This window comes from Mustela lutreola, chromosome 8 (assembly GCF_030435805.1).
Source record: "Mustela lutreola isolate mMusLut2 chromosome 8, mMusLut2.pri, whole genome shotgun sequence".
NCBI classification, from domain to species: domain Eukaryota; kingdom Metazoa; phylum Chordata; class Mammalia; order Carnivora; family Mustelidae; genus Mustela; species Mustela lutreola.
The window spans coordinates 67,049,226-67,071,543 of NC_081297.1; the positions used below are offsets into that span (position 1 = coordinate 67,049,226).

A 22,318-nucleotide genomic window follows, 5' to 3' on the forward strand; every position below is an offset into this window, starting at 1 on the left:
CCCTCCTAGGCCACCATGGACTCTTGCTTCCCATGTGGTATGGCTCTGCTTCTGGCTCTGCCTCAGTTTCTCCTTCGGTAGAATAGTGAGGCTCTTGGGGTTCCAAGGATAGAGGGAGGTAGGATGGGTAGGAAGTCAGAGGGAAGCCGCATCCTGCCTTCTGGAGGTGACGCCTCCCATCACAGGAGAGTCTAGTGTTTTGGGCTGTGGACCTCTCCCCTTCCCAAAGCCAGTCTCTGTCTCCCACCCAGCACATTGCCAGAGGCCACGGAGCTGATAGGCTAGGCCAGGGAGCACAATGGGGAGGTCCTCAGACCCTGACCCCTGAGTCTGACCTTCTGGTCCTGTTAAGAGGTGGGGGCGGGATGGGGGGCAGGGAGTGCAGGAAGGACTGCTGCGCAAATCTGGACCAGAGCTGAGTTTACTAGCTGAGGGAGGGCTGGAGGCGGCTGCATTCCGACTCACAGACTGGAACATTTCTGTGATCCGCTGTAATGCACTGGGAGACACTGGGTACATTGCTGAAGTTTGACTCATAGGGACCGGGAGGGGGAAAGAAGGGGGGAGAGTTATGGGGGGGAGAGGAATGGGAGGAAGAGAGGAAGAGGAGAGGAGGGAAGGAAATCCCTTGAGAAATTTCTTTAAAAAAAGAAAACTTTCAAAATCAGCACCGCCCCCACCCCCTTTTTCTTTTAATAGGAACAGGCTGGACCCTTCTGTTCCCCTCGGCAGGCGTGGGGGGGGGGCAGAGGGGAGGGCTGGGCAGTGATTCAAATCAGATCCTGGAACTTTCCTCAGGCAAGTCGTGTTGATGAGGGGTATGGTGGAGGGGTGGACAGGGGTGTCCGTCTGGGATTCCTTGGCCGGGACTTGGGACTCCACGAGTGCCTCACGTCCCTGTGTGCGGCTGTTTGCTGGTGGGGCCGTAGGTGCACGCACTTGGGAGCCCGGGGGTCCCTCCCAGAAGTGTGTCTGTGCGAACGATTGTGCCCCTGTGTAAACAGGGCTGTGCGCTCGTGTACGCTGTGTATGCAAGGCTGCGTGCGCTCAGGTATCTGGGTTTCCGGGAATTGTGCGCGGGTCGGCGCGCGGCGCCTGGGGCTGGGCTGCAGCGCGGCGGCCGCGCGCGGGTCGGGGCCGCGTCCCGCGTTCCGGGTTCTACGCTGCCTCCCCGGCCGCTCTGGGTGTCCGCCCGCCGCCCGAGCGCCGCGCCGGGCAGTGTCTGCCGCGGTGGTGTGTCCCCGGGCCGCGAGCGCCTGCCCCCTCCCTCCCCTCCCCCTTGGCCCGCTCTCAGACTCAGATAAAGCATTTCCTTCCATTGTCATCCTACCCGGCCGGCCGGGCTGCCAGGGCCCTCCCCCTCCCGGCCCCCTCCCTTCCTCTCGCCGTCTCTCAGTCGCTCTGCAGCCGCCGGCGACTGGGGGGATGTGAGGCCGGCGCCCCAGCCCCCCGCCCCGCCATGAGCCCCCCGATCTGAGGGCCCCGGCCCCTGGATGCACAGCCCCGGCGCTGGTGAGTACTGGGCTGCGCCCCCCGCCCCGCCCGCCCCGCCCTGCGCGCGGCACCCAGCGCCGCCCGCCCCGGCTCGGGCTCGGCTCCGGCTCCGGCTCGGGCTCCGCGCGGCCCGCGGGCCGGGCCTGGAGTGCGCCCCCCGGCCGCACCCGCCCCTCCCGGCTCCGCGGGGGCTCTGGCAGGTCCCCCCCACCCCGCCTCGGCCGGGGCCGGTTCCGGGGCCGGAGGGCTCGGGCCTCCCGCGGGGCGCCCACATCCGCCCGCCCCGGGGCAGCGACAGGCCCGAGGGAGGGAGTTGGAGGCCCCGGAACGCCGGCGCACAGGCCGGCCGTCCCATCACCCCCAAGCCCAGGGAGGACCGATCGGCTGACCGAGGGAGGGATAGAGGGCCGCCGCGGGGCCCGGGAGGGGGCGGTGCTCCGGGGCGGAAGGTTTGGAAGCGCGAGGGCAAAGGGCACGACCCACCGACTTGGGGCCCGGCTCTTGGCGCTGGACATCAGCGCCCCCATCCCGCGGGGCCCGGGAGGGCCGAATGCAGCCGACCCCACCGCAGGGGGTCCCGGACCGTGAGGTTTCTCTGAGCACCGCCCCCCACCTTTGCTCACCCATCAGGGCGAGGAGACACCTGTACCCAAGTGAGCTGCTGAGGTGCCGGGAGCGGCGCGAGAGGGTGGGGACCACAAGACTGTGTACTGAGGGGTGGGGAACGGGATGTCCGCCCCCCAGGCCTGTGGTCTGTTGGTGCTGGGGAGCGTGAGCAGGGGGTAAATCTGGCAGCTCCGACGCCCTGAGTTCCATAGGCCCGTGACTAGGAGAGAGCCCGCTGGAGCTTGCAGGCCACTGAGTTCCCCCAGCCCCGTTTCCTTCTCTCTGCCTGCCCATTCGTATCTGACCTCCCAGCCACTGCTGCTCCTCACCCCCCCCCCCCCCCAGTCCTGGCCGTTCCCTTGTCTCTGCTGGCTGTCCTGCACACAGAGGCCTCCCGCCGCATCTGGACACTGGCTGTCTTGCTGCTGCCCATCCCTCCCCACGCCCAGATTCAACATCTGCTTGAGGCCCAGCTCTGCCTGCCAGTTTTTAGGTTGAGAATGAGGCATTGGCCCTCAGTGACCCTGCTGGGGACTCAGCATCTGGACACATCTGCCTGTCCCCTGGACTTGCAGCAGGACCCATGGGAACCTTCCCCAAGACCACTGCCCAGCCACTGGGCTGAAAGAAAGTAGACTGTGACTCAGTTCCCTGTCTCCGAATGGAGTACTTTGGCAGCCCATATCTCCCCAACAAGGACCCCATAGTCCAGGTCCCTAAAGTGGCTTGGCTGCCACACACACTTCTTTCCTCACTCCTCACCCCAACCCTTTTATACTTCCCAGGCTCCTTCTCTGGCTTCTGCAAGCTACTCTTAGCTCATCGTTGCTTATCAGCTCATCCTCCTTACTCTCTGCTCTGTGTTCCCTCTACTTGCCTTACTTTGTAAGTAATTTTCTTCTCTGTAGTCACTTTAGAGGGAAACTAAGGCAAAGCAGTCACTGTGTTGTACCCAGTGAACCCAGACCAGAAGCAGGTCTGAACCCGCTAGTACTCTTCCCTGCCTTTAGTCCCCTGATGTACCCCCACCCTGTAGGGACAGGCTCAGAGCTGCCCCTTGGTGTTACATCCAGAATGGCCCTGGGGCAGTGTCCTCCTGAGGCCTCTGTGTTCTTAGCTTTGGCCTCCAGGTGGGTGTCTCTCTGGTCACTTGGTGTTAAGCTGGGATCCTGAGGCTGGCAAGGTTGCATTTGGGTCTTGCACTGACCCCCCCACCCCCACCCCGCGCCAAGAATCTAAACTGGTCCCTCTGCTTTGACACTGAAGCTCAGTTTCCCCATCAATAAAATGGGGACAGTATTTCAGGTCCAATTCCCAGAGCACAGAAGAGAGGCTGACTCGAAAGAAATGGACTGGCGTCTAGTGTGGAGACTGTTATGCTGCCCCCAGTTTCCTTCAGGGATGATGGACAGACCCCAGCTTTCATCCTTGGTGGCTTCTGGGAAGGAGAGTTGGAATTCTTTCTTTCTCTATCATCTCCCCAGTCCTCAGTGAAAACCCCTGGGAGTGATGAACACATGTGTGATGGGGGTGGGGACCCCCCTTTAGTGTAGGCATGCTGGCTCAAGGACCTGGAAGGCAGAAGCTGGTGTAGCCCCGGCCTCCTGTTGTCCTCCTCCTGGCCTTTCATTAAGAGCTGGTAATTTTCAAGTGCGAAGGGGAGGCCCGAGAGAAGATGAGCTCAGGCAAGGCCCAGGGTCACCCAGCCAGGGAATGGTAGGCTGAGTGGGCCAGAACCAGACCCTCTAACTCTGCTCGTGCCCATTCTCCTGACCTTCTCCTCCTCTGGCCTGGCTGAGGGCCTGCCCAACCCCACCTTTGCACCGTGGCCTTGGCCTGTCCTAGGTCAGACTAAAGACTGGACAGGAGGTATTGCTAAAAGCAGGGCCGGAGGAAGGCCCGGGAGCTGGGGGGGAGGGCATCTGTCCAGGACTGTGCATTTGTGTGTGTTGGAATGGTTCACTAGATGGGGCACTTCCTCTGGGGCAGGAAGCTTTGATTTCCTGTGGTGGGGGCGTTGGTAGGATTAGGAGTGGGGGGCTCAGCTCTGGGCCATCCCTGATGTCCTTTAGAGCCACAGAGGAGCATTTTCTGTCTAAGGCTGCTTCCCCCAAGCCAGGGGAGGCAGGAAGGAGCGCGCTGGTGAGGAGGCCCAAGCTGAGGCCAGAGAAGGAGGCCATGAGGGCAAGGAGGTGGTGTGTGTGTGTGTGGGGGGGGGTGGTTAGTGGTGGGCAACACAGCAGGAAGCCTGGTCAGCAGGTGACCCTGCCGGCTATTGTGTTTCCCTGTGATATTTCCCCCCTGTTTCTGTGGTAACCTTCCCAAGGGGACCCAGGCCTTTGGGCTGCAGGAAGGTGCCCCCAGACAGCCCTTTCCTTAGAAGCCTGAGTATTAGGAGGAGTCCCTCAATTGGGCCACCTCCCTAGGCCTTTTGGCTCTCCAGAACCAGGGCCTGGGAATCTGGGCAAGTAGTTAGAGCCAGCACTGATGTGGGTGGAACCTGGGTGTGGACCCCTTCGCATCTCCTGGTTAGCCGGTGGGGGGCAGCAGGGGAAGAGGAGGGTCTGCTGGACTTTGGAGAGGGCTCTGTACCTCCCCTCATTCTGTCTCTCCTCTCTCCTCCTCCAGTAGCCCTCCCTCTACCGGGGGACAGTGGACTGCACGCTGCCTGGGGCACAGGGTTGGGATGGGGGTGGCAGAGGCCAGAGGGATGTTTTCATCAGCAGAGCATAGCTCCTTTGGTCCTGGACCGGTTCCCAGAGGCAAAATAAATTCAGGAGAGCGTTTGTTTAGTGTGGGTCCCCATATGATGGGTGTGTGTACACACGGGGTTTGTGGTGGGGGTCTGGTTGTGCACGCTCTGGGACTGGTGTGTGTACTTATGGTGTTTCCGTGGCAGTTTGTGACCCATGTGGTGGCTCTGGATGAGGTGTTTGGAGAGCATGCACACATGTAATTCAGAGGTTCGACATCCGTAGAATTGTATACCTCTGCGATTTATTGCTCCGTGTAGGATGTATGGACGTGTTTTGGGGGAACGTATACCTATGGAAGAGCGGGTTTTTCATAGAAGTCTGGATGTTTGCTGAAAAGCACTGTCTCAGTCGTGGTCCTCCAGTGCCGGTTCCCGAACCATTTGCTTCCGGCACCGGGGAGGGGGTTAAAAATAAAGACCCTTGGGGCCCAGGAATCTGGGTTATAATATGTGCTTCAAGTGATTCTGGTGCAAAGCCATGTTTGAGGACCACTGATCGGGGCCAACATTTTTGTTTTTTCTTTTGAGAAGACCGAGATCCGTAAAGGTATGTGGTTTGTCCAAGGACACAGGGCTATGGAGAGGAAGATCTACGACAGAAGTCCACCCTTTCAAAGCTAGTACAGCACCTACCCAAGCGTCCTCTCTGTGTGTGTCTGTGCACGCGAACTGGGCCTTGACCTTTCCTCTGGGGTGCCAGCCTTCCCGACCTTGCTTTTCCTGTTATAGCCTGCTTTCTCTCCCTGAGGAAGTCCTGGAACTGTTGAGCATCTACTGTAAAGGGGATGACAGCCGCCGGGGGGACCCCATTACTGAGCTGGTTGTTCAGCTAGTCACACTTTCATTGGAGTGTCAGGCACCGGGCGCAGATATGCAGTGAACACATAGGCAGAGCATCTGACCTCAGGGAACTTCCACTTTAGTGGAGGAGAGAGACAGTAACGAGGAGGCAAGTCAAGAAATGAGTGTATATATATCTCCTACGTTGTGATAAGCCCTAAGGAGGAAATGAACTGGGTGCAGCAACAGAGAAATAGCAAGGTGGGACTTCCTTGGAGAGGGTGGCCAGGTGGCTTGAGAAGGTGACATTGATGCCTTCTCTCACCTCCCCAGACCAGAAGTGAGTCCTCAGAGCTTCTGAGCATGCTTGGGAACCGCCTGGATCCCAGTGGGGCCCCTGGGCTGAGCACTGGCCTAGGACTGAAGCCTCTTTCGGGGCATGGCAGGCAGCAGGGTCTCTGCTCCCTGAAGCAGTCCCCTGAGGTTGGCGGAGGGGAAGGGGAGGAAGGCGAGGAAGGGGAGCTGGGCAGTGCTGGAATTGAGGCTGCTCCAAGGAGCAGCAGCTTTTCCCTCTGCCAGGCTGAGTCCAGGGCCCCATGCAGGCACGTGTTGGGTGTGGGGAAGGCAGCAGCCTCTCCCCAGGAGCTCTCAAGCACCACCCCATTCCTGACACTCCAGCCTCACCTTCCTCCCGCCTCATCCCCTTCCTCCCCATGTCTCCACCTGGGAACTCCCGTGCCAAGTCCCTCCTCTCTGGGTCTAGCCTGGCTGCCTCTGTAGCCACTGGGATTTATTCACCTGGCTCAGGAATCACTGTGCAGAGGGTCAAGAGTTAGAGAGGACCCGGCCCTGGAAGGGAGGGTGGACCAGAGAGAAGCTTTGGGCCAGGGACCAGAGAAGCCGGGGTAAAGGAGAAGGCTAAAGCTGGCCGATCGATCTGGGGTCTGGACAGAAGAGAAGTCCTGGAGACGTCCTTTGGCTGGGTGCCCCAGAGCCTCTCCTGGGCCCTTGGAATCAGCTTCCCAAACTGGGTGAGGCTCTCAGCCCAGGGGGCAGACATCAGCTAATGCCCCTGCAGTCCTACCCCTTCTCCCTCTCAGGAGGCTAATTTTCACATCAGGCAAGAAGCTCTCAGACCCTCTCACCTCCAGCCTTTTCTGCAGTGTGTGTGTGTGTGTGTGTGTGTGTGTGTGTGTGTGTTGAGGGGGGTTCCCTGGGGGACATAGAGCTGAGGCTGCAGGGAGCTGCAGCTCTTTCCTTAGAGACCCAAGGAGTTAGAGGCCCCCAGATAAGAGAAGAGCCCTCTTCCACCCCCTCCCCCTCCTGCCTTGGCTAGCATTTTACCCCTGGCCTCCTTTAGGCTGCTCAGTGCAAAAGCCCCCTGGACTCCTGAGCCTCCTAGGCATTCACTCCCAATCTTAACCCCAGCCCCTGTGTACCTGCGAGAGCAGGATGGGGAGGGGACCTTCAGTGAAGAGGGCTGGGGGCTATACTCACCATCCCCACTCTGCTTCCTTCCCACTTCCTTTTTTCTCCATATTGCCTGCAGGGATTGGAAAGCCTGGTGGTCAGAGACCTTGGGCCTTCAGGGAGAGCCTCTGCCCTGGGGTACCCTATTCCCGCTCAGCAGTACAGCTCAGCTCCCTGCAGAGCCCACTCTGAGGAGCCCGGCTCTGGCTCCTGCTGTCACTCCCAGCCCAGGAAGTCTCATTCTTGCCTCCCCCAGCTCCCAGGAAGGCTGGGAAAGGCGGGGCCGGCTGGGAGCCACAGGTTCGGAAAGAGTCCGGGGTGGGGGAATTCGGCAACTGGGCTGTAACCGTCTTGTTTTGCTTGCCCCACAAACCTGCCCGGGCATCCGCTGCACCCGCCGGGGCGTTCAGGTTAGAGAACTGCTCTCAGAATGACAAGCTGGTGGCACCCGGTTGGGGCAGAGGTTGGGGGTGGGGTGAAGGGGGGAGCCCCAGGCGAGGGGGAGCTGGAGGGTTAAAAATAGCAGCAGCCGGGTTTCGGTTAGCAAATGTGGAGGCGGGGAGCTGGAGGTGGGGCAGGAGGCAGGCAATGTTTGCCCGCAGCGCAGGGCTGTGTTTCCCCTGGGTCCCAGGAGTGAGTCACGGGGGAGACGCCGAGGAGGTGCTGGCACAGCACCCCCTCCCCCAACCCCCCCACCGGGCCGAGGGGCTGAGCGCAGCCGTCATCTCCATGGTTGTAGAGGACATGCATCTCCCTCCCAGGCCTTCAGAGCCGTCCTGAGAGTTGGGCCAGCGGACTGTAGGACCTAGGGGAAGAAATGTACCCTTCTGAGGCCAGAGACCTGGCTTGGATTCTGAATGGCTGTGGAAACTTGTGCAAAGCCACGAAAGGCCCCCCAAGTCTTGGTTTCCTAGTCTTTCAAGTCGGGATTTTCTCAGATGTGGATGCAAACACGTGGGGGACTCGAAAGCACCCTACAGATGTTCCTTATCACCTTTGGACCCTCCCGCGCCATTGCAAAGCCTGGCAGCAGAGCCTTCCAGTGAGGACACAGAAGGAGGGATAGGATGGCCTTGTCAGAGTCTCTGTGCCTCCCGCAGACAGCACATGGCTCTCTGTGCCTCAGTTTCTCCATGTCCATAACATGAAAGCAACAACAGTTTCTACCTCATGGAGTTGCCATAAGGTTTAAAGTAAATAATGGCAGTGCCGTGCACCGTGTGAAGCTCGTGCACACAGAATACGCATCAATCTTATTGATGTTATTGTTCACATTTCTGAAGGTCAAGGATAGGGAACGTTAAAGACATGAAGAACAGAAACTGGGCCCAGCCCCAGTTCACAGGCAAAACCAGGCCAAATTCACTGTTCCAGATTCCTCCACCCATAAGGGCCTGGAATAGCAGGAGTCTGCTGCCAGAAGTCCCAGGGTGGACCCCTTCTTCTCTCTTTCAGTACACCGCCCCCAGGCTCCCCCAGCGAGGCAGGATGCTGGAGGACCCCCGGGCCTTCCAGCCAGCTGGCACTGGGGAAGGGTCTGGGACGGGGCCACCCTCCTGGGCCTGATGTGGGATACCTTGCCAGCATCTGCTGCAGTGACCTTTATTTCAGCCCCTCCCTAGCAGCTCCTAAGAGGAACAGGAGGCTAAGGAGGGGTGGGAAGGTCAGTGATGTCAGCAGTGAGTAATCCCAGCACTGTGGCCCTGGAAGAGGCAGGAGGCATTTCTTTCAGGAAATGATCATTATTCAGCCTACAGGCATTCGTTAAGTCAGTCCTAACGGGGTGCCCGGCCCTGTGCTAGGCCCTTTGTGCAATTTAGGAGAGGCAGGGGATGCGAGGTGGTAAATAATGTGGAACCACAGAGGCTGTTAGGGTCCCCGAAAAGGGTGCACGGAGTTCATGAAAGCCTGCTGTCCTCGTTCTCATGGGAACCAGAAGCTGAACCTCGGCTTTGCAACCCACTGTGACATCCTTACCATGCACGTATGTTTGTGTACATACTGTCTGTGTTCTGTTTTATCATTACAGAGGCAATTCTTGTGTGTTGTACATGATCAGACAACCTAGACAAGCAGAAATTTAAAAACTGAGAAGCATTCCAGTCCCAGTGGTCAGAGACCATGGCCACAATACCGCTTCGTATCTCCCTGTTTCCTGACATGCCTCTCTGGGTCATATTTTTTACGAAAACGAGATGACACTGCACCTGCTGGTTTTTCAGCGCTTGCCACCTTCCACGACAGTAAATTCTCATCTCATCGAATTCCCAGGTGGCCAGAAATTGTCCTTCACAGCTGGTTTGTCCAAATCAGTACCCAGGACCATGCGTCTGTTTGCTGAGTTCCCTGAAGGCTGTGTGAGCACTGGCTGGATTCGTGGTCAGGAAAAAGCCTGGCCTACCAAGGGCAGCCGCAGAACTCTGGTTGCAGGAGGGAATCCTGTCACCGGGAGAATCTGCCTGGCAGACCTCTGCCATCTTCCAACAATAATAGGCAAAACGAGGGGAATACCTTGGCCCAACTGGGCTGGGGATCTCTGGGTACTTAATGTCATTCATATTAATGTGGGGTCCTGTGAGTGCCAGCATTCAGAGGTATTGCTATTCACAGCCTCCTCTATCTGTGACGGCCTGGGCCTCTACAGTGGCCTCTACTGACCTGCCACAGGTCCGAGGGCACTGATGGTCTTTGGCTGTGTTCCTGGTCCCCAGGAGTCTGCCCTCTAGGAGGGTGCTCTGTTCTGCACTGGTGGGTGCCTCCATCTCTTCTACCTGCCCAAGGCCTGCCAGTGTGTCTGAGACCTGGGGGAGAGATCGAGAAAGAGAGAGGTGTGTGTTGGGAGGGGGCAGAGAGAGGGAGCGAGCTTCTCCTTCTGAGGGAATTCACTCAACCTGCCTTTTCTCCGGTGCTTGACTCTTTCCAGAGTGGCTGCACACGCGGCTGACCCTTCGTGGCAGCCTTGGGAGGGTTGCTTCTCTGTTTATATCCTGCTGGAGGCTGCTTACAGGCAACAAGGACAGGGGAACAGGTACATTAAAAAAAAAAAAAAAAAAAAAAAAAAAAAACAGGGAAAACAAGACGAAAAAGGGAGTGAAGATGGGTTTGGGAGCAGCCTGGAGACAAAAGGCTTGTGAAGGACACAGGCAGAGATGACTCTTTCTTGTTATTCTTGTTGCGGGGCCATGTCTTCTGGGAACACACTGCCCCTGGGGGACACGCCCAGGCCTTTGGATGCTGGGACCCACTGTATCATCCTCTGGCCTCTCATGACCTCACCTTACCACCTGGGGAGGTGGGCGGACCTGTGTGCCAGGGTCTCAATTATGAGCTTAGGTCTTGGAGCCCCAGGAGCCCATTTCCCAGCTGTGTGGCCTCTGCAGGTTTCTTAAGAACTCCACACCTCAGTTCCTCCTTTGTAAAAGGAACGTGCTTACGGTATCTACCAGACAGGGTCTTTGTGAGGGCCAAGTGAGACAGGACGAGTAGGGTGCTTCACACAGTAGCTGGCACCCAGTAGGTATTTGGTACAGAGCTGTAGATCACCCCTCATCTGATTCATTAGTCATTATAAGACACTAATTATTAATATTAATCGGATAACTTGAGCTTTTCCCTGGCGGTCTCTGGAGTGGGCTGAGTGGCCTCCTGGTGGCACAGGTGGGAGGAGCCAAAGAAGGCACATCTTGTGGCTCAGGTGCGGTTGGCAGAGGCAGAGCCTGCAGTGGGCAGGGGGCCAGGGGGAGTTGGGGATGGGGGAGGCACAACCTGGCCAAGGAGGGCCCACAAGTCAAGGGAACAAGGAGGAGTTCCAGGGAGGGAATTCGAGACCTTGGAGGGGAGAAGGAGCAGGCTCTGAGAGGCAGCCCCAGGGCGGTGACCGTGCTTCCTGTTGGGGCAAGTGCTGGCCCTTGAGAAAGACTGTCTGGGGCTGGCTGCTAAGAGGGAGCAGCTGGTCTAAGTGGGGCAGCAGGGGCTGGGGGAGGGGAGAGACAAAGGCAGGAGCTGACGGAACCTCCACCCCTCTCCCCACATTAGAGATGGGGCCCCCATCTTGACTGCTCAGGATGTTTTGCTTATGATAGGAAAGATGGTGGTTAGATACCATGGGGAACTTCCTATCTCAGGGATTGGAGCTCCTGGAGCAGTGGAGCAAGGGTAAGTGGGCACTTAGCCTATGAGGGCTTTCAGGGCCAGAGAAACCCTAGGGCAGTCTGACCAGGGGGCTGGGATTGGGACAACCTACCAGCTCAGGAATTCCCTAGGTGCTCAGGCCGGCCTGGCTGTCCCGGAGAAGGCTGTGGGTGACAGGAAGTGGAGGCAGGCTCTCCAAGGCCAGCCACCCTGAGCAAGTAGCTCGGTCTTCCCCTTTGCACCTCTACCAAGGACAGGCAAGGAAGACTGAGGGGTGGTCTGGGAGGCCCCTGAAGGTGGGCCGGGCTTGGAGGAGACCCTGTTTCCCTTTGCCCGAGGACAGTGAGGCTCTCCAGAGAGGGCCAGTCCCAGGTCCCCGGCCCAACTGGGATGGCCGGGCTCCCCCTGCCTCAGCGTCCCACCGGTCTCTGGCTAGGAGGAGAGGCTGCGGGATGCAGGAGAGGACCTGAGCTGGGGACAAGGAGCCAGGAAGGACGCTTTCCCACCCCCAGGGAGCTCGAGCTGCCGCTGCCATGGTTACGTCTGCTTCCTGTTTGATTCATCTCAAACAGCAGAAGGGGGGGGTGCTGGCTCCCAGCTCGGGCCACCGCTGCGTGGGGCTGTTTACAACAGCCGCATGTGGGATTCCCAGAAAGAGACTCCAAACCGGACATCCTGCGGCTGCAAAATACCCAGGTGTCAAGTGCTAAAAATAGCTGCCCTAGGGCCCCATGCCAGGGGAAAGGGGCATGCTCACCGCGGGGGCGGGCAGCCGGCCTGTGGCCTCCCATCCAGCCTCCTGGGAGGCCCATGGCTATGAGCTGCAGGGCCTCAGTCCCCTTGGACTGAGTGCCCCCCGCCTTGGAGTGACAGGGGCCCTTTGTCTGGGCCCATGACTCAGGCCACTCACCTGTGAGCAGCCCAGCTCGATTTGGGACACTAATAAGAGTCTCAAAGGGACTTGGGAGCTTCTAGAGAGAGGACTTAGCAGGCCCTGGAGAGCAGGGGAAATGAAGCTGATGCTTTTCCTAAGACCCTCACCTGTCACCAGCCCCTTATTCCCACACGAGGTCCCAAATCATTGCTTGGAATCTTTGAAGTCAGCAGTTGCTGTCTGTCTGTGGTTATTATGGAGACCCGGAGATGAAGCAGGCAGCTTCTGCCCTCTGAACCTCCAGCAGACCTGGGGCCTACCACCGCTACTGGTTCCTGGGGGGCTGTGTTCTCTCTCTGTCTTTCTCTACCTGCCCGCCTGTGGGAGCGGAAGTGCTGGGGAGGAGCAGGGGAGCGTAAAGTTTGGGAAGGTGGATTCTGGAGCCCAGTGGCCTGGCTCAAGTCCCAGTGGAGCTAATTCCATGTTACATGACTTCACACAAGTTATTTAATGCTTCTGGGCCTCAGTCTACTGACCTATGTAATGGAGATAAAGGTGGTACCTACCCTCTTCTGGTGAGGGTTGGGTGACTTAGCACATGTGAGGCACTCAGAACAACTGGCCAGTAGCGAGGTGTTAGTTTACAGAGGTTCAGAGGGAAGAGAGAGGGGAGTGCAGTCAGCAGAGGTGGGGCAGGGAACACATGGGGAGAAAATGACTGTGGCGGGAGAGGAGAGGGTGCAGCTGGGACCAGATGCTGAAACTTGCGAATGCCAGGAAAGAGGCTGCTTTGTTCAGGGACAGATGGTAGTAATGGAGACTATTGAGGGAGCACCTACCATGTGCTAGGAACGTGCTACGCAGGGCGGCTAATCTCCAATGACCTCTTCCAGGTGCATATTCTTCTGGCCAGTGGGGCAGCCAAGGCTTGACCGGGTTATCCTGTGTCCCTGGCTCTCCCTGCCGGTCACGGAAGGGAGCCAGAGTTCAAACCCATGTCCATCTGACCTCAAAGCCAACATGCTTAATGCCGTGGAGCCTCGTTTCCATTACTCTGTATGGCAGGCGTTTCTAGCCAGCTTGCGGCCCCCTGGGTTCTGGATAAATCTGAGCAATAAGCAGCTTCATGCCAAGATAACGGGCAGTAGAATTAATAATGAGCAAGACAATTTCTGGAAGGTGGGGGAGAGAGAAGAAACCGTTTGAGGGTTGACTCCGCAAGTTCTTGGGAGTCGGACAACTGAGAAAGTTTCTGTCTTACGCTTTTTGAGGCTCTGAGCTTTTTTTTTTTTTTTTTTAAAGTATCTGCAAGTCGTCTACTTTTTAATTTTTAAAAGGTTGTGGGCTGTATGTGAAACTCCTTGAAAGTGAGAAGAGATTTCATTCATAGGGCCCTTCAGGGCCTGGAGCGGCGACCTCATGTAGAAGTACTGAGTTCCTGGGGCGCCTGGGTGGCTCGGTGGGTTGAGCTTCTGCCTTTGGCTCAGGTCATGATGTCAGGGTCCTGGGATCGAGCCCCACATCAGGCTTCTCCTTCTTCCTCCCTCCTTCCCTGCTTCTCCCTCTCCCTCTGCCTGCCTCTCTGCTTATTTCCGATCTCTCTCTCTGTGTGTCAAATAAATAAATAAAATCTTAAAAAAAAAAAGAAGAAGAAGAAGAAGTACTGGGTTCCTGCCTTTGGGATTGCCTTCTTGGCTTTTCCCTGGCCTGGCCTGGCCAGACCGCTCCCCTGCTGGGGAACAGTGACCTAGCCCCTTCCCCTTGCTCTTGTCTCCTCTCTGAATTGAGAGGGTTGGCCTGAGTGGGCTCTCAAGCCCCATCAGCAACTAAGGTTCTCAGATTGTGTGACCGGAATGCCTGCTAGAAGAGCCTCTCCTTGGTGCTCAGTGCTCAGGCTGTGTCAGGAGGGCCTGGCAACCGTGATGTTCTTTCTTGTGTTTATTTATTCTTGGATCTTCCTGAAGCCATTTCAGCCCCAGCTTTCATCTCTGCCAGCCCCCATGCAGAGTCAAGCTTTGTCCTGCCTGTGTCAGGGAAACAGAACCAGAGCCACAACGTGGGGTGTGGAGGGAGTCAGCCCTGATCCCAGGACCTGGCCTCCTCCTGCCGCCTGCTTTCCTTCAGCATGCTGGGGCCCAGGCCTTTCTGCTACTCCTCTTCAGCTAGTTGGGAGATCAGGGAGGTGGGGACAGCCTCAGAAAAGACATCAGAGGCATGGGCAGGGGGCTTCGGCTCCTGGGGAAGCCGTCTTCCTGACAAAGGGCCTAAAACACCTGGAAGGGCAGGTGAGCAGACCGGGCTCAGGTTTCCAGTCGCCGTGCACCTGCCTTGGGGCAAAGTCCCATCTGTGGGGGAGGTTCGGCCCAGGCCCACAAAGGAGGAGCGGGAAACCGGCTCCCACAGGTGCCCCCCTGGAGACTTGTGTCTGCTCTGGGGGTTTCTGAGGACTGTGGAGGATGCACTGCGTGGACCCATTGTGGCAGTATTTCTGGGGCTCTTTGGTTCTGAGTGAGGTTGGGGCGCTGGTCTGGGAAGGTAACCCAGTAGGCCCACATGCCTCAGTGCCAACTAAACTGCCTCTTCAGTCTGACGGCAGCGGCTTCCGAAGGTAGAAATGGGACGAGGTGGGGGGGTGGTAGTCAGAATTCCAAAACGGAGAGAGCTCTCCACCCTGGCAGGGAGCTGTGTGGAGAAGGGTCCAGGCCGAGGCATGGTTCAGGCCCTCAGGTCCATTCAAGCCTACTTTTTTTTGCCTGGTCCCAGGGTAGTGGGAACAGCATCCCGAGAGGGGCCAGTGAGAAGTATCCCGCAGATCACGGCCAAGCCTGGCTTGCAGGATGTTTGCTTTCTGGTGCGAGTTCAGCTGGTACCTGGGTCCCCTCAGATACCTGTCCTCTCTCTGGGACCCAGGAGAGCTGGTTCACAGCTCTTACCTTCTTTGCTTTGGACTCTTCTGAACTCAAAGGCTGTCAGCACAGAGACAGGGTACTGGGGGAGAAGCAGTCCTTTTTCCAGGAATCGCTTCTGAAAGCAGCTCCTGTTGGCAATATGCGCGCATACGCGCATGCGTGCTCCCAGCTTTTCCGAACAGAGTTTCTATCATAGATCATCATCATAAAACGTCCCTTTGGGCCCTGTAACAAGCACTATGGAGTTCAGGGCCATTGGCTGGTCTCCTGTCCAGAGAGTGCATGGTGTCCTGACTCCATGGTTACCAGGGGAGCAAGGCTTGGCTCTGATCCCAAGCACGATTGCTGCTGACCAGCCCTCGGGCAGGGACTGAGGGGAGGTAGGGGACAGTTCCCACTGACGGGGGCTGGAGGCACCGGACTGACACACGGTCCTGACGCAGCCTCTGGGAGTGTACCTGCGAGCCCAGTTCAGAAACCTCTCCTGTGAGACCAGCAGAAGAGAGAGGAGGTCCTATGAGAGCCTGGAGTAGGGGTTGCCACTTCCTGGGGAGGGGGTGCTGCCTGCCACACCAGTGTTCCTGGGGGGTCCCGGAGCTTGAGAAGGCAGAGGGCTGGGGGGCAAGTCACCCCTTCCTGATGGAGCCTGGCATGTGTGCAACACGATGGTAGGCACAATGGGCACAGCTTCTGAATGACACCGTGGAGGCCATGACTGGCGGAGTACTGAGGTGGCGCACACAGGGCGGGTGCTCTGGGGAGGGAGCAGGAGGGAGATCTTCTGGCCATGACCCTTCCTCATGAGGAAGCCCGTGGGCTGGGGCCGGCAGAGTTTGGGGAGGTGGACTGCCCTTCTCTACCCAACGTCAGCATCTGGAGCATGGGGCACGAGTGTGTGAGGGTGGCTGGTGGGGAGCTCTCTGGGGTTTGGGGGTGCTCACTCTCTGGGCCTAGTGTTGCCCCCTCCCCCATGGGGCCTGCCTGCAGGGAGTTCTCCTTTCTTCGGCTTCTGGAAGAGGAACTGTGGTTGCCCCTTAAACACAGACCCAGGAGAACAGCACCCACCAGTCATTCTTCAGAAAATAGCCCTTCTGCCCCAAGGTTGGCCTGAGGGAGGTCTTCTGTGTGTCCCTCAAGGGCCCCTTCCAGGTGGCCCTCCAGTCTCCCAGACTCCTATCCCTAGGGTCCTGAGCTGGGACAGCAGGAGAGGAAGGGTTCCATCTGGAACAAGTGACCTCAGACTTGTGTCTGTCTCCCTACCCCAGTGGGCTTCTGGGCAACTTTGTGCCTCTGCTTCAGCCCTGCTTGGGCCCTACCATGGGGTTTCATGGGTTCTAAATGGGATAGGGGGCTCTGGGTTCGGCTTCTGAGCCTGAGAGAGGTGACAGTTTCCAAAAGGAAAGACTTCTATTTCAGGTTATTTAAAAAAAAAAAAAAAAAAAGTCGGAGAGGTTCTGTTCACTGGGGGCGCACAGGCTGCAGGACATGGCAGGGCCGCAGGAGGAAAGGCTTTCCTACTGTTGGGGGCTTGGCTGTGTGCTCCAGACCCGCAGCTTCACAGCTTCCTCCATTTCTGACTTGATCTTCTGGCCATGACCCAGTCCTTCCCCACCGAGGAAGCGCCCCTTCTCTGGGCCTGCTTCTCCCCATCTCCCTCCAGGCAGCCTCACTGGCAGTGCTCTCCCTCCTCCGGCCCCCTCCTCTCCCAGATCTCTTTCCCTTTAGGTTGTGGGAGGCTGGGCCCTAGGAAGATGAGGTCAGAGCACATCCGGGAGGGTTGGAGGGTAAACTGGGGCCTCCTTGGGCCTACTGTGGACTGGACTCCAGTGGGGCGACATGTCTGAGTCACAAGGTGACTTTGGGTGAGGAAGAGAGGACGGGTGAGTGCTTGCCTTCAGCGTGGGAATCTGAGGGAAGGAATGGGGCAGAATCCTTGCTTTTTGGTTAGCTTCTGATGCAGGTGCCGGGTTTGGGGGTGCTCAAGCTGGAGTGGGGCCTTCCCACCTGAGCTGGCCCTCTCACCCTTTCCCCACCCCTTCCCTGCAGCCCCTTCATGCCCTCTCTCTTCTCTTTACAGATGGGACCCAGGTGAGCCCGGGTGCCCGCTGCCCCAGCCCCCCCGGCACAGGTAAGAGTCAGGCCTGAGGGAGCCTGAGGTGGGGGTGCAGGACGAGGGTGGAGAGGACAGAAGAGGGGCGAGCGAAGCAGGGTGGCTAGCTGATGGGCCGGAGGGTTGGGAGGTTGGGGTTCTGGGTGTGGGACAAGGAGTGGGGTAAGAGGCAAGTCTGGCTCTAGGCTGGTCCCACTGTTGGGAAGCACAACAGGAAAAGGAAAGGCAGGATGCTCTTCTTGCCCTTGTTGGCTGCGGGGAAACAGGAAGGCAAGTAGGAAGCTAGTGTTTACACTCAGACCCCTGCCTCACATCAGGCTCTGGGCGAGGCGCCTGGCTCTTGTTTGTTGGCCTCGGGCCTCACGCTGGCGCCGCAGAGGGGGCACAGAAGCCCTCACAGGGGGAAAGATGCCTCTTGCTGCTCGGGCGGGCTGCAGGGAGGAAAGGATCCCTCTCCTGGGTTCTCTCACTGCCCTTGCCTCCTCTGCCATTTGGCCATTTTCTGGTTTAGGATGTGGCCCTGAGGCCAGGTCTGGAGTGGCTGATGGCCTCGGCCAGTGTCCTCGGAGGGCCTACCGGGTGCCTGACGCCTTGCGGCTCCGTATGGCAAGGAGGAGTGAGGACCCGCTGTCTTCTTTGCCTTGCTCCCAGTTCTCCAAAAGCTTACAGGCAGGCTGGGGAGACAGGACACACCAGAAGGAGAATGCCGTATGTGACCAGGGCCAAATGAGGGTGCAGTGGACAGAGTTCATCCCTTCAGTCAAGAAACACTAAATCCGTACCTGTTGCCACGTAGTCCTCCTAAATATTTAACATAAAAAAAGAAAACAACAGAAATTAGAAAAAGAAACATTGATGAACCCCATCCCTGTGCCCGGGCACTCACTCCCTGGGCATTTTAGGGGGGCAGATATAGACATTTATTCATCGATTCAGCCAGTATTTACTGGGTTCTTGTCATGCGCTAGGTAACATTCTAGGTGCTGGGGTTGTGAGAAGTAAACAAAACTGAGTTCCTGCCCTTGGAGCTGGACTCCAACGGTCCCACCCATGCTGGGCTTAGAGGGCACCGAACCGTCAATGTGATTGGAATCCAGAGAAGGGAGGGACGCAGGGCGGTGGGCTGAGTGCAGGGAAGAGGGAAGAGTCCAGCTGGACTTGGAAGAAAGGGTAGGATCTGGAAAAGTGGACTCTGAGGGGTTGAGGGCGGTACCGCCAGGGGGTCATTGTGAGCATAAGCTTGGAGGGTGAAGGGTACGTGGGCTTGCGGCAGGACAGGGCTTAATGGCTAAGAGCAAGGGTTGTGTTCAGATATAGGAGACAAAGGGAAACTGGCTTAGCCCCAAATCGTGGAGACCACCCCCATGCTAAATGACCCAGAATTCCATTCTGAGAGTTGCTGGCAGAGCCCCTCCCACATTCTCGGCAGTCCTGCGCTCGGAGGGAGGGATGGGGCCTCTCGGGCCATGCGAGGCCAAGGCAGCAAGCCCTGTGTCCTGTGGCCTGCCTGGGGTTCTCTGAGGTCCCTCTTACCTCATCAGAGGAGTCACCTCAGGAAGCCAAGACACCAGATGTAGAGGAGTGTGTTAGCTTCAGAGGCCCAAACTCAAGCCGAGTGAGAATCTGGGTTCCCCACGTGGATGTGTGAGCAGGAGTAGGGGGCATGGAGGCCATGTGTGGCCTGTGCAGGGCACATTTGGAGGCACAGCCATCCCCTCTGGTCTCTTACTATCTGGACAGTCGTGGTGGGCCCCTCCCTGCTTGGCTCCCCTCTCGTCTCTAGCTCCTGGGCAGAGAACCTTAGAGCAGATGCCCCTAATGCAAGACCCTCTCCCTCTACCCAGCAAGAAAGCCCCGCGAGGGGTGCTGACTTCCTGAAAGTCCAGGGGACAACAGAGCCAGAGCAGTGGCCTCGGCAGGCCCCGAACCCACGCTCACCATGCCTCTTGCTGGGTGGCTTTGGCGAGGTCCCTTCCCCTGAGCTCAGTTTCCACATTTGGGATAATGGAATAGCAATAACCACCTCTTAGAGCCTGTGGGAGTTTCAGGGCGGGAGGGTTTTGCAGGCATGCCTGCATGTGTGCCCTAGATCGGAGGGAACGATTGGTAATGGTTGGTAACGGTTGAGTTGGGTCTGGAGACTGCGTTCCCCGACTCCCCCGCTGCTGCTCCGTCACAGAGCCTTCCAGTGCCCCTCAGCCTGTGGCTGCCCTGATGGGGGCTGCCATGTGTTGTCGGAGGAGCTGAAGGAGTCCTCTCCGGAAAGGTTTCCCCAGCAGTGTGCTCTGTCCTAGGGCCCCTGCTCTCACCCCCGCCAGCTTCGCCTGCCCCAGGATAACGGCCCTGCAGACGCTCCAGCTGCTCAGTCCAGCCTGGCCCAGCTGGCTGTGTGGGCCTAGAACCTGGTCTGGCAGCCAGTGAGAAATAGATCCTGCCCCCATGGCCCTGGAAAAGTGCTCCTGGTGTGGGCGCAGAGCACACTTGAGAAGAGGCGGCTGGGCCTGCCGTCCTCACAGGGACGGGCCTGGAGCAGGCCCCAGGGGTGTAGGAGCCCAGTGAACTGAGGAGGTTGCCCTGCGAATAGGGCTGTGCAGGCTCGGGGTGGTGGGCCTGGGCTGCTGTACGTTCAAGGCGCGGTCACTTTAGCCTCTGGCCTAGGATAGAGCATGGGGTGCGGGGTGGCACCTGGGAGAGCCCACGAGGCCGGCTGGGGCTGGAGGCTGAACAAAGGGGACTGGGGGATCGCCGTCTTTGAGGGCAGGTCATTAGGGGTCAGCCTGACCAAATCTTTATTCCGGCGGGAAGAAGGGAAGGAGATGTCAGGGCCCAGAATGTTCCCCCGCAGGGCTTGTCACTCGATCTTCCCAGCTCCCAGCCCCTGCCCTGGGGCGGCAACACCAGTTAGTGGAAAAGCCTGGCGCTTGGAGTCAGGAGGGTCCTTTCGGGCACAGCCTCCGTGGTCTAACCCCACCTGGTTCCACGCCTGCCCGCCCCCACCCCCGCCGTGAAATGGGAGCTGGAAGTCCCTACCCCGTGGGACCACAGTGACAGAGGAAAGGCCCCTACAGTGTCCCGCTGTGGCCCAGGGAGCCTGCAGGAGGCTGAGCGGGCCCCCTCTGTGTGCCCGCAGGCCGCCCCAGGCCCCGCGTGGACACGCCCGGCCTTCAGCCCCAGCCCATGGACCTGCGGGTGGGCCAGCGGCCCGCGGTGGAGCCCCCGCCGGAGCCCGCGCTGCTCGCCCTGCAGCACCCCCAGCGCCTGCACCATCACCTCTTCTTCGCAGGCCTGCAGCCTCGCTCCGCGGAGTCCATGAGGGTAAGCTCCGCGCTCCCCACCCCTGCGGCGGCCTTGAGCTCAGCCCCCAGCCTCCCAGCCTCCCTTCCGCCTCCCCAGACCCTCGGTTCAGTCTCCAACTCCTTGCCCCTTCCTGGGCGGCCCGCCCTGCCCACAGCTCCCCATGGACACGCCGGTGCCCCAGCTGCAGGTGGGGCCCCAGGAGCAGGAGCTGCGGCAGCTTCTCAATAAGGACAAGAGCAAGCGAAGTAAGGATGGAGGCGTCCCCGGCCCGGGGTCCAGGGCCCGCCGCAGAAGGCGGGGTGGTGTGTGAGGGCTGGGGCCTCCCTCTGCTTGCAGTGAGCCATCTGTGAATGTGGGTGGGGGGTCTGGAGGCTTTGCGGAAGAGGCGGGGCACCAGGCTTGGCTCTCCGTAGGGACAGGACGATGGGCAGGCGGTGGGCCAGGGAGGCCACCGTCCACCTGCCCCCGACCCACTCCTGACTCCCCTGCCCCAGGTGCCGTGGCCAGCAGTGTGGTCAAGCAGAAGCTGGCAGAAGTGATTCTAAAGAAGCAGCAGGCAGCCCTAGAGAGAACAGTCCATTCCAACAGCCCCAGCATTCCCTACAGGTAACGCTGTCCCAATGGCTCCCTTGTGTCCATCGTGCCTCCTCCCGAAGTGTCTACCCCATGAGCCCTCGTACTCGTTCCCCCTGCCTTCCAGCCGCTTGTCAGCAGACCCATCCCCCTCACCTCTAATTACAGTGCTGCCCTAACCTCTCTCCTGCCCCTTCTCTCCTTTAATTATCACTCCCGACCTCACCTGAAGCCCTTCCTACCTGCCCCCCCACCCCAGCACGGACAGACCACGCTGGCTTTCTTCTTCCTACACAAGTCCCTTTGCTCTTTAGGACTTCCCCAAAGCACAAAACTATCCTGATTCCTAGAGCAGTTTCCTCCCACAGGAGACAGAGTCCCCTTTGTGACTGGCTCTCACCCCAGTCCTGGGACCCTGGCTCCTAAGCTTAGATGGGGGCCTGCCTGGCCCAGCAGCTGGCGGGGAGGCTGGCCCGGTCCTGCCACCTGGATATGTCCCTATTCTTGACGGCCACACGCTGCCTGGCCCTGTCAGCGACTGCCTCTCCTGGCAGGGCCTGGGGGCCCAGGCTCAGGAAGAGCCCTTTGCAGAGCCTTCTGCTGCCAGGCCTCTGGGCATCCCTGCCCCTCTGAAGCCACCTTGGCTTTCCTTCCACAGAACTCTCGAGCCCTTGGAGACGGAAGGAGCTGCTCGCTCTATGCTCAGCAGCTTTCTGCCTCCTGTTCCCAGCCTGCCCAATGACCCCCCAGAACACTTCCCTCTCCGAAAGACAGGTGAGTGGGGCGGGCAGGTGAGGACCCTCCAGGGCAGGGTCAGGAGCTTGGAGGAGCGGGAGAGCCCGTGGGGCTGCAGCAGGTCAGCTCACCGTGCTTTTCTCCCTGATGCCGCCTTCTCTTGCCTTCGCCCAGAGGTGACTGGGAGGGAGGAGGGTGGTGTGGGGCCAAGTAACACTGGTGCTCCCACAGTCTCTGAGCCCAACCTGAAGCTACGCTACAAGCCCAAGAAGTCCCTGGAGCGGAGGAAGAACCCCCTGCTCAGAAAGGAGAGCGCCCCGCCCAGCCTGCGGCGGCGGCCTACCGAGACCCTTGGCGGTGAGGGCCAGCAGGGCGGGTGGGGTGGCCTGTGTGGTCCCTCTGGGTCGGGGCCTGCCCAGACAGGACGACTGTGCGCGGTTATACAGGCTGTGTCCAACCCACTCACCAGGGAGGCTGATTGAGGCCAAAGGCCAGCGCCTGCTCTGTTGGCTAAGGGGCCCTCGAAGAAGGGGCACCTTAAAAATTGGGCAAAGATGAGTGGTGGCCTGCCTTCTTCCTGCCCT

General features: G+C 58.9%; 1 protein-coding gene across 6 annotated transcripts in view; it reads left to right on the forward strand.

Moving 5' to 3' along the window:
- The window catches only part of HDAC7 (histone deacetylase 7), a 36,779-nt gene continuing 14,461 nt past the window's right edge, over positions 1-22,318 (forward strand). The window contains exons 1-7 of one of the 6 annotated variants that reach the window (XM_059185544.1): positions 1-37; positions 17,097-17,147; positions 20,260-20,444; positions 20,581-20,671; positions 20,921-21,032; positions 21,658-21,773; positions 21,966-22,091. In XM_059185544.1, coding sequence (XP_059041527.1) covers positions 16-37; positions 17,097-17,147; positions 20,260-20,444; positions 20,581-20,671; positions 20,921-21,032; positions 21,658-21,773; positions 21,966-22,091 — 703 coding nt within the window. In that variant the 5' untranslated portion in view covers positions 1-15. Of the gene's footprint in view, positions 38-1,338; positions 1,513-1,921; positions 2,148-11,193; positions 11,261-16,840; positions 16,872-17,096; positions 17,148-20,259; positions 20,445-20,580; positions 20,672-20,920; positions 21,033-21,657; positions 21,774-21,965; positions 22,092-22,318 lie in introns of those variants that run through there. The other 5 variants (XM_059185545.1, XM_059185542.1, XM_059185548.1 and 2 more) reach the window with 5 other exon arrangements.